The sequence below is a fragment of the Hypanus sabinus genome, chromosome 11 (genome assembly GCF_030144855.1).
Source record: "Hypanus sabinus isolate sHypSab1 chromosome 11, sHypSab1.hap1, whole genome shotgun sequence".
NCBI lineage: Eukaryota > Metazoa > Chordata > Chondrichthyes > Myliobatiformes > Dasyatidae > Hypanus > Hypanus sabinus.
In genome coordinates, this window is record NC_082716.1 from 59,883,024 (window position 1) to 59,897,905 (window position 14,882).

At 39.4% G+C, this 14,882-nt stretch overlaps 2 protein-coding genes across 5 annotated transcripts in view; one reads left to right on the forward strand and one right to left on the reverse strand.

The window, feature by feature from the left end:
- Positions 1–14,882, reverse strand: part of usp1 (ubiquitin specific peptidase 1) — a 217,108-nt gene that overhangs the window by 118,912 nt on the left and 83,314 nt on the right. The gene's annotated exons all lie outside the window — the stretch shown is intronic.
- Positions 1–14,882, forward strand: part of dock7 (dedicator of cytokinesis 7) — a 182,299-nt gene that overhangs the window by 113,796 nt on the left and 53,621 nt on the right. For all 4 annotated transcript variants that reach the window (XM_059984429.1, XM_059984426.1, XM_059984427.1 and 1 more), the window contains 6 exons: positions 911–1,050; positions 1,487–1,656; positions 8,383–8,537; positions 10,550–10,732; positions 11,143–11,278; positions 12,911–13,007. In XM_059984429.1, the coding sequence (XP_059840412.1) occupies positions 911–1,050; positions 1,487–1,656; positions 8,383–8,537; positions 10,550–10,732; positions 11,143–11,278; positions 12,911–13,007 (881 nt within the window). The remainder of the gene's footprint in view (positions 1–910; positions 1,051–1,486; positions 1,657–8,382; positions 8,538–10,549; positions 10,733–11,142; positions 11,279–12,910; positions 13,008–14,882) is intronic.

Consider the following 14,882-nt stretch of genomic DNA (forward strand, 5'->3'; position numbering starts at 1 on the left):
TTTGAAAGTTTCTTGTTATAACACAGTCATAGATTATCGGATATGATTATTGAATAATATTCTATGTGATAAGGGATATGGAATTAGATGCAAGTAGGCAAAATGGATTGAAAAGAGATTGGTAGAGGGGAGAAAGAATTGGAACTAAGGTCTGTCTCAGAATGGTTGCTCATGTGTCATGATGTCTCACAGGATTCAGCTGTGAGACAACTGCAGTTGTTATCAATACCTTTAAATATAAGAAGGATACTGTAGACTACAGGAATATTTAATGAGAAGATAATAAAATGCTTTGGTAACAAAAAAATAGTTTGAAATCATTAAGAATAAATGTGAGAGTAAATTTGAAAGTTAAAGAAAAGTAATGGTGGAATGATGTAAAAGAGTAAAGAGATTTGAAATTCAGATTCACAAAATGTTAAAAGGGGTATCTCATATGGATATGGTCTTAAAATATAATGGGAGTGTGTCTTTGGTGATATAGCATTTTGGAAAAGTGTTGAGAAAATTAGATAAAAGATGGATTCAGTGAGTTGCTTTATAAGAAAATAGAATTTTTTTGCTTGGAACATCACAGAGATTTAGTAGATTTTTAAAAAATTAATAAATAACGGGGAAAGGTTAAGAAGAAATGAAGTGCTAGCAAGTGAGTGAACTAGATTTGATGGAAGTGGACATAGTTAGACTCAAGGTATTTTAAAAGAGTACAAAAGGGACTACTTTACACTCAGGTTTGAGAAGCAAGGAGCTATCCTGTATCAAAAGAAAAGTCAAAAGATTCTTCAGAGAAATGGAAATAAATATACATTGGAACAAGGCAAACGTGCTTTTTATTTGAGGGTCATAAGTAAATGAGTAGGGCTGGAAGACCTTTCTGCTTACAATTCATTCTGTTGTGTTTCTTTTCCAGAGCTCTGGGTTTTCTACAATTGTTCAAGACCAGAAGATTGCAAATATGTTTGAGCTATCGATGCCATTCCGCCAGCAGCATTATCTAGCAGGACTTGTGCTAACTGAGTTAGCACTTATTCTAGACCCAGAGGCAGAAGGGTGAGTTGGAAAAGATACATGTCCCCAACCTGTTTGCAGAAAAGTTACTGTTACATGTAACTACGTGTGTCAGAGGAAATATCTTCTGTTGGGAGCAATAGAAGAGTGGTGAACCATTTTGTTTCTGCACTAAGTTCCAGACCTAGTACTCCGTGCACTTAGATTATTGGTCTATATCAAACCTTTCCTGACTGTTAAGCCTTTGACTCAGGTGAATTTCATTCTCAAGTGCCAGTACTAATAAATGGCATCTTGTTATGATTGCATGTTCTATTTCATTCCTGAAACTCAAATTTCAGAGGCAAGCTTATTTTTCAAGGGATATTGTGTTTATAATTTTGCACAATGGCATACCTGCCTCTGTAACAAATCTGTCTGCTCATTGGACCACTGTGGTTTCGGTGATCTTTTCCAATAATTTAATTTTTTTTTACAGCTTGTTTGGATTACACAAGAAGGTTGTCAGTGTTGTTCATAACTTGCTGTCGAGTCATGATTCAGATCCTCGGTATGCTGATCCGGAGGTGAAAGCTCGTGTGGCAATGTTATACTTGCCACTGATTGGCATAATTATGGAGACTGTACCACAGCTGTATGATTTCACAGGTAATTTGATCTTCTGCTGTATCACTTTGTAACTGCAGGGAACATCTTTGGATCTTTGATACAAAAAAAGAGCTGTTTGAATTTCAAATGCACAAGAATTTCTTCCATGTGATAGGGCTATTAAGAGTACTGTATTCCAATTGGTTCCTTGCCTTTTCCCTACTGCACTGCAGTTTTTTTTTCCTTTCAAGTATTTTTCCAGCTTCCTTTGAAATCTGTAATTCCAGACTCCAAATACTTCAAAAGTTTACAACCCTGAGATTCATTTTCTTGCGAACATACTCAATAATTCCAATAACCATAATAGAATCAATGAAAGACTGCGCCAACAGGAAGGATAAACATCCAGTGTGCAAATGATGACAAATTGTGCAAATACAAAACAAGGAAATAATAAATAATAAGCAATAAATATCAAAAACATTAGATGAAGAGTCCACGAAAATGAGTCCATAGGTGTGGGAACAGTTCAGCAAACTCCTTAGAAAAGATTGCCTCAAGTTCTTTTTGGTTCTTTTGCCAGTAATGTACATTCAACTTCTCTTACCAATCGGAATGTCTTTATCCCCTCTGTTTTCATTTTAAATTACTACAATGGGTTTTCTCAGAATCTCCTCTGTTCCACAGAGAACAACACAGGCTTCTCCAGTCCATCCATATGACCGAACTCCCTCTTCACTGGAATTATTTCATCAAATTTCTTCCACCCATTCCCCCCACCTCCAAGACTTTATTTCTTTCTTAAAATGAGATAACCAGAAATGGGCACAGTTGAGCTGAGCCAAGTGAGTGTTTTATAAAGCTCCACTAAGCTTTCTGTTCACTTGTACTCGGTGCTCTACTTATAAAGCTTGGAACTCTGTCCATTTTTAGACAGTTTGTCACGTGCTCTGTCACTCTTAGTGTACGTGGACTCCAGGATCTCTGTTTTTTTGGTTAGAGAATTCTACTCTCTGATTTTATAATTCTAATTCTAAGATCTGATTCTTCCAGCCAAATCTTGTTTTCTTCAGCATTAAATCTCACATCACAAATATTTGCCCTCTTGACCATGCTTGTAGGCCTATCGCTATCTTCTTCATTGTTCACATTTTGTGCCATTTGTACATTTGGGGATTGTATCCTGTAAAATCTCCATATCGTGTAGACGGGAGATCCGGTTAAAAAACTCCATGTCATATGGACAAGAGACTTCTAGGGAACTCCATTTCCAGACTGGTACTTTGTTTCCTGTTTCATAATGTCTTTTAGATTTCTGTGCATACCACATCAACCCGATATCCCTCACTGTCTTTTAGATTCTGTGTATTCCACATCAACCCGATATCCCTCACTGTCTTTTAGATTCTGTGTATTCCACATCAACACGATATCCCTCACTGTCTTTTAGATTTCTGTGCATACCACATCAACCCGATATCCCTCACTGTCTTTTAGATTCTGTGTATTCCACATCAACACGATATCCCTCACTGTCTTTTAGAGTCTGTGTATTCCACATCAACCCCATATCCCTCACTGTCTTTTAGATTCTGTGTATTCCACATCAACCCGATATCCCTCACTGTCTTTTAGATTCTGTGTATTCCACATCAACACGATATCCCTCACTGTCTTTTAGAGTCTGTGTATTCCACATCAACCCCATATCCCTCACTGTCTTTTAGATTCTGTGTAATCCACATCAACACGATATCCCTCACTGTCTTTTAGAGTCTGTGTATTCCACATCAACCCCATATCCCTCACTGTCTTTTAGATTCTGTGTAATCCACATCATCACGATATCCCTCACTGTCTTTTAGATTCTGTGTATACCACATCACCCCCATATCTCTCACTGTCTTTTAGATTTCTGTGCATACCACATCACCCCCCCCCATATCCTTCACTGTCTTTTAGATTCTATGTATTCCACATCAACACAATATCCCTCACTGTCTTTTAGACTCTGTGTATTCCACATCACCCCCATATCCCTCACTGTCTTTTAGATTCTGTGTATTCCACATCAACACAATATCCCTCACTGTCTTTTAGACTCTGTGTATTCCACATCACCCCCATATCCCTCACTGTCTTTTAGATTCTGTGTATTCCACATCAACTCAATGTCTCTCATTGAACCCTGTCTTCTGCTTCCTCAAAAAGCTAAACATGTTTTCCTTTTAATAAATCCTTTTTTCATTCTCTAGCCATCATATGCTTGTCCAAATGACCGCTAAGTCTGTCCTCTTTATTGTTTCTCCTCCTTTGGGATTAACATGACTAGTCTTCAGTTGCTTATTTTTAATGGATATACGTTCTTGAACAAAGGTGTAAATGTTTGTAGTTTTTACGTGTTTTAGATAATGGCTCAGATCTCTTCAGTTTTCCTCTTTACTCGGCATCCTTTTATATACTCGCAGCTCCTTCCTGTTTTCTCCTTGATGACCTTTATCCAGTGCATGATCTCAGCAGTAGAGAACATGGAACACTGCAGCACAGTCTGGGCCCTTCAGCCCATGATATGGTGTAGCCTTTTCACGTACTCTGACCCCTCTCTCCCACCTAGCCCTCCATTTTTCTTTCATCCATGTGCCTATACAAAAGTCTCTTAAATGCCCCTAATGTTTCTGCCTCAACCACCGCCCCCGGCAGCATGTTCCACACACCCACCATACTCTGTAAAAAGAACAAACAAACCTACCTCAGACATCTCTATACTTTCTCCAATCGTTTTAAAAATTTGCCCCCTTGTATTAGCTATTTACACCCTGAGAAAAAGTCTCTGGGGTCCAGTCTATCTATCTCCCTTATCATTTTATACACCCCTATCAAGCCATTTCTCATCCTTCTTCATTCCAAAGGGAAAACCAGTAGCGCAGTCAGCCTTCCCTCATAAGATATTCTCCCTAATACAGGCTAATCTCCACTGCACCTTCTCTGACACTAATACATCCTTCCTTTAATGAGGTGACTAGACCCAACGCAATACTCCCAAGAGTGGTTTAACCAATGTTTTATAAAGCTGCACATTAACTCGCAGCTCTTGAACTCAATCCCTTGATTAATGAAGGCCAACACACCATACTCCTCCTTAACCACCCAACAACTTGTGTGGTACCCTGGAAGGATCTGTGGACGTAAACATTAACATCCCACTGTTCTTCCCGCTGCGAATAATCCTCCCATACTCGAGGAAATCTGCAGATGCTGGAAATTCAAGCAACACACACAGAATTCTGCCAGGCAGCATCCCCATACTCTTGTCTTGAAGTTCAATCTTCCAAAGAGTATCACTGCATGCTTTTCTGGATTGAACTCCCCCTGCCACTTCTCAGCCTAGTTCTACATCCTTCTCAGTGTCTTGTTGTAACCTATGACAACATTCTACACTACCCCCAACACAACCATCCTGCGTGTCTTCTGCAAACTTACTAAACTGTTTTTCCATGTCCTCATCCGTCACTTATAAAAAAAAAATCACAAACAAGAGGGATCTCAGAACAGATTCTTGCGGAAAACCACAGGTCACTGACCTCTAGGCAGAATGTGCTCTTTCACCTACCACCCTCTGCCTTGTGTGGACAAGTTTATTCTGATTCCATGCAGCCAAATTTCTTAGTATCCCATGCCTCCTGACCTTCTAAATGAGCTTACCATGGAGAACCTTGTCATATGACTTTCTAAAATTGATATACACGACAGCCACTGCTCTACCTTCATCAATTTGTTTTGTTGCTTCCTCAAATAATTTAACCAGTCTTGTGAGGCACGACCTGCCCTCACAAAGCAATACTGTCTATCTTTCCTCAGATTATGCTTCTCTAAATGCTTGTAAGTCTCTAAGAATCCTCTCCAGTACTTTGCCCATCACTGACATAAGACTCACTGGTCTATTATCCCCAGGATTATCCCTATCGCCTTTCTTAAACAAAGGAGTAACGTTTGCCACCCTCTAATCTTCTGGTACTATTCCTGTGGCCAGTGAGAGCACAAAGATAATTGCCAGTGACATAGCATTGCTTCCCTTATTTCACCTGAGGTATATCCTGTCTGGCCCCCAGGACTTACATATCCTAATGTTTTTCAGAAGTTCCAGCACATCTTTTTTCTTGAAGCTGACATATTCCAGCTGTCTGAAGCCTGTTTAATGCTGTCCTCACATTCATTAAGATCCCTCTCACTGGTGAATACTGAAGCTTAATATTCATTAAGAACCTCCCCTAGCTCATCCATCTCCAGGCACATCTCTTTTGTCCCTGCCCTCAGTTATCCTCCTATTCTTTACATGCATGTAGAACACCGTGGCAATTTCCTTCATCCTACTTTCTTTCCTTTTTCTTGCCTCAACACTTTATATCCAGTAACGTTTAGATCCATTGTGGTCTAACAGTGGTCCTCTTTTATTGCCACAGCTTCATTCTCTAACATGGTTAAATCCTGCAGCTCACAAACTTTTTTTAGTGTACTTCTTAAGCTTGCTTATGAGCACTGTAATGCTGGCCTACACCTTCTTGTACTTTCCTTCAGTTTAGTCTGGTCCAGGAACTTCTAATTTGCTTTTATCTCTACCAATCCTTTTGGCACCATTTCCTCTTTGGCAATGCTACCTATTTAACAAATCTATAGAACAGTAACTGTAAACATCAGGAACTGTAAACTGTGCAAATGCAGATAATAATGAATAGCAAGCATGAAGTAACAGGATAAAAGAGTCCTTAAATAAGTGCAGTTATCCCCTTTTGTTCAAGAGCCTGATGGTTGAGGGATAGTAACTGTTCTTGAACCTGGTGGTGCGAGTTCTGAGGCTCTTATACCTTCTACCTGATGGCAGCAGTGAGAAAAGAGCATGGCCTGGGTGGTGAGGATCTTTGACGCTGGCTGCTACATTTTTATGGCAGTGTTTTATGTAGATGTGCTGAATGGTTGGGAGGGTTTTACCTGTGATTTACGGGGCTGAATTCACTGTGATTTGTAGATTTTCCACTCAAAGGTGTTTCCATACCAGGCTCTAATGCAGCCAGAAAGAACAACATCAGGAAATACTGTGAGTGTGAACACTGTTCCAAGGAGATGCTAAGTTAGATGAAAGAAAATAAGGAAGATATGAAATTAACTGCAGATGCAGCAAAATCAAAAGATGGATATAGATAATAAAGATCACAATTCCAACCAAACTCATTTAGCCAAAATAAATTTTCCCCATCATCATGTCTGATTTACCTTCTAACTTTTTAAGTTTCATTATAAAAAATATTTAAATCAGTGATCTAATGAATGTCATGTTTTTGAGGAAAAACAGCTTCAAGCATTGATTACTTGCAAAGGATCTAATGCTCAGGGCAATTTGGGAGATGCACTGGTGTACTGTGGCAGAATGTATTTAATGGTCAATAAAATAGGTGGTGTACAATATGGAATCCCTTTTATATTCACAAAAATGTAAGTCTTTATCTTTTATCAACAAGTTATGAATTCTTATTTTGCCTCTTTCTGTGTGATTTCCACTCTCTTCATTGTTAGATACATTTTTATCATTATGATTTCTATTTTGTGCTCTCATTTGTTGCTCGGTCTTGCATCCAGTCTTCAACCTCCCTGGCTCTTTTGTTTTCTCAAACTTATATCTGTGTCCAAATCCAACTTGAATTTATACAGAAGCCTTTCTCGTATGGGAGATGAATTTGCTGAGAGATACTCAGTTCCATTTATAGTTTGGTTTGTGATTGTCCATGAGAAGCCAGTCCTAATGAAATGTAGCTCCATTTTTCTCAGTCTTTGGGTGTACCTGCCCTGCTGTGTTTTTATTTCTGACTTCCAGCATCACCAAATTTGTGCTTATCGAAAATTATACTTTGAACATCAGTTTTAAGCAGAGTGGTAAATGAATAAATTAATCAATTCTAATTCATTCAGTAGGCTGCAGAGTTTACTTACAAGTGGCATTAGGTTGTTGCGAAGAGCATTTGATCACACAAGTGATTCTTACCTGGCGATATTGAGCTAGTGAATCGGTCTGATGTAAAACAATCTATTATTGGATCTATTAGAATAGACTGTGTAAATGTTATTTTCTTTGCAGTTTAACAATTATCTGCTTGTATTTTAAATAGCTGTCATGTGTAAAATAGCTTAATATGCTTGTAGTGGTTATACAAAATATAATTCTGGAAAGCTCGAAGTTTCTTTGTTCTCCATTACTTAAATAAGCGCCTTCTCATTGGTTAGATTGGTACTGCAACATTGAATAAGAGACTTCTACTTGGTTGTCTCTTGTCTACAAATTTGAATGGAATTTTTCTTATCTCAGTAGTATAAAATCTTTGTTCCTTTGTCACCATCTGTTTCAACTTTCCTTTGTTCTATCAACTCTTAATAAAACGATTGGAAGCAACATGTTTTGTGCCTCTATTTCTGCATTCTTGAATCCAAGAACCTTGGATTTAAATACCTGAATCCAACACTACATTAGCAGGAAGCTAATCAAGCTTCTATAGCACTTTACTAATTTACTAAATGAAGTAATTATGGACATTTCACAAAATGTAAACTGTATTTTGAGTCCTAAAACCACCTTAAGTGGAGAGTAACTGTTTCAGAAAACGTAAGCGTTAGCCTTTAAATCCACATTACAAAGAAGTAAGTTTTATTTGAGAATAACTATTTGATGATAACATTTCAAGCGTCATCTAAGATGTTATTTTTTTTCCTCCTTTTTCTGCTCTACCTGCTTCTTTCAAGAATCCCAAAATCAACGAGGACGCCCTAATGTTGTAACTACAGATGATTATGAGACCGAGAGTAGTAATATGATCAATCAAACTGTTGCCATGGCAATTGCAGGAGCATCTGTCCCTCAACTTTCCCGACCGAGCAGTTTCCTGCTGGCATCTGGGGTAAGGCAAACCTTCCTTATTTCTTAAGGGTTTAAATGAGAGCCTGCGGCTCACTGAGAAGGAATAGAAGCAAAAGTCGGATATGTCAATAGTTAACTAAGATTTGTGAGTTTTTATACTTTATCAGGAAGGAATCCTGAATTTAAAGGACTTCACAGTTTTGACATCTTGTAAAGGAATCAAGGAAGGATCAATTTTAATATAGTCATAGAGGACTACAAAGAAAGACAAGTAGAACAATGTACTTGCAACACCTTTTCTGATCTTAAGCCAAGCTGAAGCACTTTGCAGTCTATTAAGTACAGTAGCCTTTGAGTGTTTCCGTGAGGGGATGTGGCAGCTAATTTGTAGACCAAAGTTTTATAGCCAACAGTAGGATAAATAATCAGATCACGTGTTTTAAGCACACAAGCTGCGAGATTGATTTGAGCCAGGACGTTGGAGGAACTCTTCATCTTTTACGTTCAGTTGAGGAGGTGGGCAGGTTTGAGCATCCAATGCAATAGAGAGCACCATGACTGCAAAACTCCCTCTCTGCGGCACTCAAATATCAGTCTGAATTATGTGCGGAAATCCTGAGTGGGGGGAGCACTGACCTTCCGACTTAAAGGAGAAAGGGCTAAAAGATCAGGCTGTTGCGGGAGGAAAATTTAGAGTATCCATGAACCTAATAGTGACAGAAGAATAATTTTAGATTAGCTTTATTTGTCACATATACATCGAGATACAGGTAGCCCCCGAGTTATGATCGTCCGACTTACGGACAACTCGTACTTACGAACCGAGGAAGGAGAACGCCATCTGCCATTTAAAGTCGGATCCCGACGCCGTCCGCCATTTTAAGTCATTGCCACTCACTGTGTTGAGTGTTTAACTTTGTATTTGGCTTAAAATTTTCTTAGTAAGATTTACCCTGACCCCACTCCCCCCCCCCCCCCCCATTCTGGTTGGCTAGTGGTGCAGTGAGATCAGCGCCGGGCTGGAGAACGGAGGTTTCTGTGCCGGGTTGATGTCAATCCAGTGACTCCCGTACCATCCGTGCCGGGTTGATATCGAGCTCGCAACTCGACCTCATAAAAAAAACACTGCCACCTCCAGTTTAAATTCCCACGCAGAATATTGTGGATGATCAAATACACAAACCCAGCATAGACCCCACTTGTCCCATTCAGCCTGTCTCAGTGCGGTGGTCCTTAGGACCCGGCGGAGCTCGGGACCTACTGCCCGCAGTGTTTCTGTTCCGTTGATGGTGTGTGGTGGTCCTTAAGACCCAGTGGACCTCGAGAGCCGGCGGAGCTCGGGACCCGCTGCCCACAGTGTTTCTGTTCCGTTGACGGTGCGCGGTGGTCCTTAAGACCCAGCGGACCTCGGGAGCCGGTGGAGGTCGGGATCCGACGCCCGCAGTGTTTCTGTTCCATTGACGGGAAGCGATCATGATTGAAAATAAAATGGAAATAATAAATTGTTTGGGAAGAGGTGAAACGCCATCAGTCATTAGAAAAGTGTTAGGCTACAGTCAGTCAATGATCGGAACAATTTTAAAGGATAACGGATAAAGCGAGAATAATGGAGCATTTGAAAGGCCCTGCCCCGATGAAAGCTGCAATTATTACTAAGCAATGCAGTGGTTTAATTATTGGAATACATACGTTTCTTAAGTGTTTTATATGCATAGAAAGGTAAAATATATACTATATAATAAGACAAATGTTTGACTGATGCTAAATAATACCAGATGTACGTGTTCCGACGTACGTACAAATCCGACTTAAATATGGAATCAGGAACGGAACCCGGGGACTGCCTGTATACAGGGAAATGTGTTGTTTGTGTCAGTGACCATTACAGTCCATGGTTGTACTGGAGGCAGCCCACAAGTGTCAGCATGCCTGTGGTGCCAACGTAGCCCATGGAGAAAGTAAATATTCTTCAATAACTTTGAATGTCAGCAATTGTTTTAAGGCACAAAGTTAAAATTCAAATAACCAAGTCTCAATTTTGATTTGGTTTAGAGTGGACGGCAGTATACAGCCTTCTCTGCAGAATCAAGCCGCAGTTTGCTGATTTGTCTTCTCTGGGTTTTGAAGAATGCAGATGGTGTGATTTTGCAGAAGTGGTTTGCGGATCTCTCTGTCCTTCAACTAAACCGCTTGTTGGACTTGATGTATCTTTGTGTGTCCTGTTATGAGTACAAGGTATGGTAGTCAAAATCACTAAATTTCTTACTTTGTTGATGTTTGTGTAGACCAAACATTTAATCAGCCAGGAAACAGTGATAATGATTTTAAACTTGCTTTCACTATATCTTTGTGACAGGTTAATGCAGAGCTATGAATCCTGCTCTTTTACTGCTGTTATGATTTTTTTTTCTTTATGTTTCTATCTGTCAGAAGAGGACAGAATTGGGCTTTTTTTAAAATCTCTCTATAGACAAGTGTCCTCCAAACATTCATGTCTGTACTCACAAACGTGTATTGCTATCTTGGAGGTAGGGTATTGGAGAGATGAAGTGAATTTCATCCCACATTGTAAAGAAATACCATCATGTTTGTACATGCCAGCTTTAAAAGTTGCTAAGCTGTCTATTTTGTGTCAAATGTAACAGGGCAAGAAAGCGTTTGAGCGAATGAACAGCCTCACATTCAAAAAATCAAAAGACATGAAAGCAAAACTTGAAGAAGCAATTCTGGGAAGCATTGGAGCCCGGCAGGAAATGGTTCGACGCAGCAGAGGCCAGTTAGGTATTTTCAGTCTGTTCACCCGTTCCACTGTGATTTCAACTGTATGTTTGTAAGATCTCAGTCTCTACTGTTAATGTGTTCTTGGCCCCTTCCTCCAGTCACACATCACTTCACATGGATTATGGGTAATTTGCAGTAAGTTTAGGATATGTACCACAACATTCAGCATTTCATATCATCTTGTTCTATCGTGTTTTACTGCTTGCTTAATAAATATTCCAACATTGTCAATTCAGTCTGGATGCCATTGCATTTCACAAACTTTTTAATTAATTTCTTCAACCAAAATACTATTTTTTCCTTGAAAGGACAAGCCATGAAAGTTACATTTGGGTGCTAGACATTTTTTTCTGTCACTTTTTCCAAACATATTTCTTCCCCACTTTATTGTAATTTACTGAATTTTGAATATTTACCACTTCCACTTGATTATGAACTGTCTTTTGTAGCTTCACCCTCTCAGTGGATTTCCTTCCCTTTTTACTTAAATAGGGCACTGGGTTGGCTTTTGCAGTGGTCAGCAAATCACCAGTGGTCAATGCTGACCTCTGACGTGCTTAATTAAATTCTCACCACTTAAAATGGTTGCTCTTTGTTTCACTGGGGAAGACTGCAAAAGAGTGGTCTGAGTAGGAGAGTGGAATTACTGGCAACAGCTTTGAGATTTGTGCATTTCTGCCCCTGTGTGAAAATCTTAGTTACTGTGTGTTACGGTTTTATGGTGGCGAAATTCAGCCCTTTGTTGAATTTCATCATATATACCTATAACAGCACAGAAGGAGACCCTGTGGCCCATTAGGGTCATAGAGTTATACAGCATGAAAACATGCCCTACGGCCCAAATCATCAATGCTGACCAATTTGCCTACTTAAAGTTGTTCCATATTTCTACATATGGCCCATATCCCTCTAAACCTATCCTAACTGTCTCAGTATTTTTAAACATTGTGATTGTACCTGCCCCTCTAGCACTTCCACTGGCAGCTCGTTCTGTATTCCCAGTACCCATAAGGTCCAATTTAATTTTTTTCCCCTCTCAACTTAAACCTAGCTTTAGAGTCAGCTATCCTGGAAAAACAACTGTGACCATTCACCTTGATAATCTTGACTTTATATTGTTACGAACCCCGTGACTGGGTTACTTACCAGCAAAGATAGAGACGTCCCCTCAGAGTTTCTCCACATTCGTAACAATATACTTCTGTAAGGTCACTCTTCAGCCTCCTTTGTTGGGTCCATCCCAATTCCTGGAATCAATATCATGGACCATATTTCCTCTCTCTTCATTTCCCTCTACTTATTCTGCCCATCAACTCCTCTGATTCCTTTTGCCATTAACTTACTCAGTGGGGTAATTTACATTAACCAATTAACCTATCCACGTCTCAGAATTAGAGTCAGTTATATTATCATTGACATTCATGGTGAAATTTGTTGTTTTGCAAGGGCAGTACATTTTTTAAAAACCCTGTAAATAATGGTTATATCTTTATAGTGGTATAATCCTGACAATGCAGAGGTGATGAACACACTTTTAAGAAGGTATTTAAAAGGTGCTTCTAAACATATGCCATATCCCTGTAAGTATCAACTACAAGGAAGTTCCTTTAATGTTCTATGCTTCATGTGCAGAGCGAAGTCCATCTGGGAGTGCATTTGGAAGTCAAGAAAATCTGAGGTGGAGGAAAGATATGACCCACTGGCGCCAGAACAGTGAAAAGCTTGATAAGTGCGTTAAGTATATTGATGTTAATATTGTAAAAAGGATGAAGAGATGCCATATTGAATTGTTGCCATTACAGTTTGTAAAAATGGAGATTAAGGATAGATGGACAATACATTAAAAAGTTGTTAATCCTAAACCATTTTTTTCTAGTGGTACCTGTTTCAACAGGTTTCTAGTGCTGGATGAGAGCATTTACTCTGATATTTAACCGTGTGAGCCAGCACTGTATCCAGAAGATAGTCTGAATTGCATTGCACAGGTAATTTGGTCCGTCTGGTTAAGAGACCCATGTGGATTTGGTAGAGCAAGAGATCAATTGATTTAAACACTCCCACAACCAAGTGAAATATCTCTATTTTACTCCACGATTTAACGTTCCATTTCAGTACATACGGAGAATATTTTCACTGCACTTCTGTAGAGGTGCTCTTTATTTTGTAGGTAGGTTTATGCAAAGAACCCCAATGATTCTCAATGGCCGAGACAAGTAAGGAGGACTTGCAACAAAAAAAATCCTGTATTTTCACTTCATTCTAGTGCAAGTCGACTCTTTTGTAAAAATGATGATACAATAACGAGAAGTCAGGGAAAGATTAGACTTAGACATGTGGTGACTTATGTAACCCTCCAAACTCTATGTTTAATTTCTAATAAACAATATGGATGCAATGTAGAATCTGGAATGAAAGTACCAGCCAAGAATTACATTTTAGCATTATAGTAGCTCTTTTTCCAGATAAAATTGTTTCATTTTGTGGGATACTTCCAACAGACAGTGTGACCCTTTATTTTTCCTCTCTCTTAAAATCATTGATTCATGCTAAAATGTGACTCCCCAAATGTCTGCAGTTCCCCCCCCACCCAATCCCTTATCTATGTACCATTCTTATATATGTGTCAGAAGGCTGTTTAGCTATATGAAACAATAGTTGCTGTGCTTTTTACATGGCATTCATGGTTACTCACAATCCACCGGGATTCATTACACACTAGTGCTTTGGCCATTGAGTCTTAGAGAAGTAAGACACAGAAACAGGCCCTTCAGCCCATCTAGTTCATGCCAAAAACCATTTCAACTCCCATCGAACTACACGGAAACCATAGCCCTCCATATCCCTACAATCCATGTATCTATCCAAACTTCTCTTAGATGTTGAAATCAAGCTCGCATGCACCACAGCTCTTTCCACACTGTCACGTCTCTGAGGGAAGAAGTTTCCCTTCAAATTCCCCCTAAATTTCTCACCTTTTATCCTTAACCCATGACCTCTGGTTATAGTCCCACACAACCTCAGTGGAAAAAGCCTGCTTGCATTTACCTTATCTATATGCCTCATAATTTTGTATACCTTTATCAAATCTCCTCTCAATTTTCTGCAGCTCAAAGAATACAGTCTTAACCTATTCAATCTTTCCTTATAACTCGGATCCTCCAGACCTGACTACGTCCCTGTAAATTTTCTCTGTACTCCTTCAACCTTGTTAACATCTTTCCTGTCGGTAACTGACCAAAACTACACACAATACTCCAAATTAGGCCTCATCAACATCTTACGCAACTTCAACATAACATCCTATCTCCTGTACTGAATACATTAATTTATGAAGGCTAATGTGCCAAAAGCTTTCTTTACAACCGTGTCTACCTGTTGCACCACTTTCAATGAATTATGTACCTGTATCCCCAAGTCCCTTTGTTCTACCACGCTCTTCAGTGCCCGACTGTTCACAATGTACAGGGTAAGACCTACCCTGGTTGGTCCTATACCTCTGCAATACCTCTCACTTGTCTGCATTAAATTCCATCTATCATTTTTCAGCCTATTTTTCCAGCTGATGCAGATCCCTCTACAAGCCATGATAGCTTTCCTCACTGTC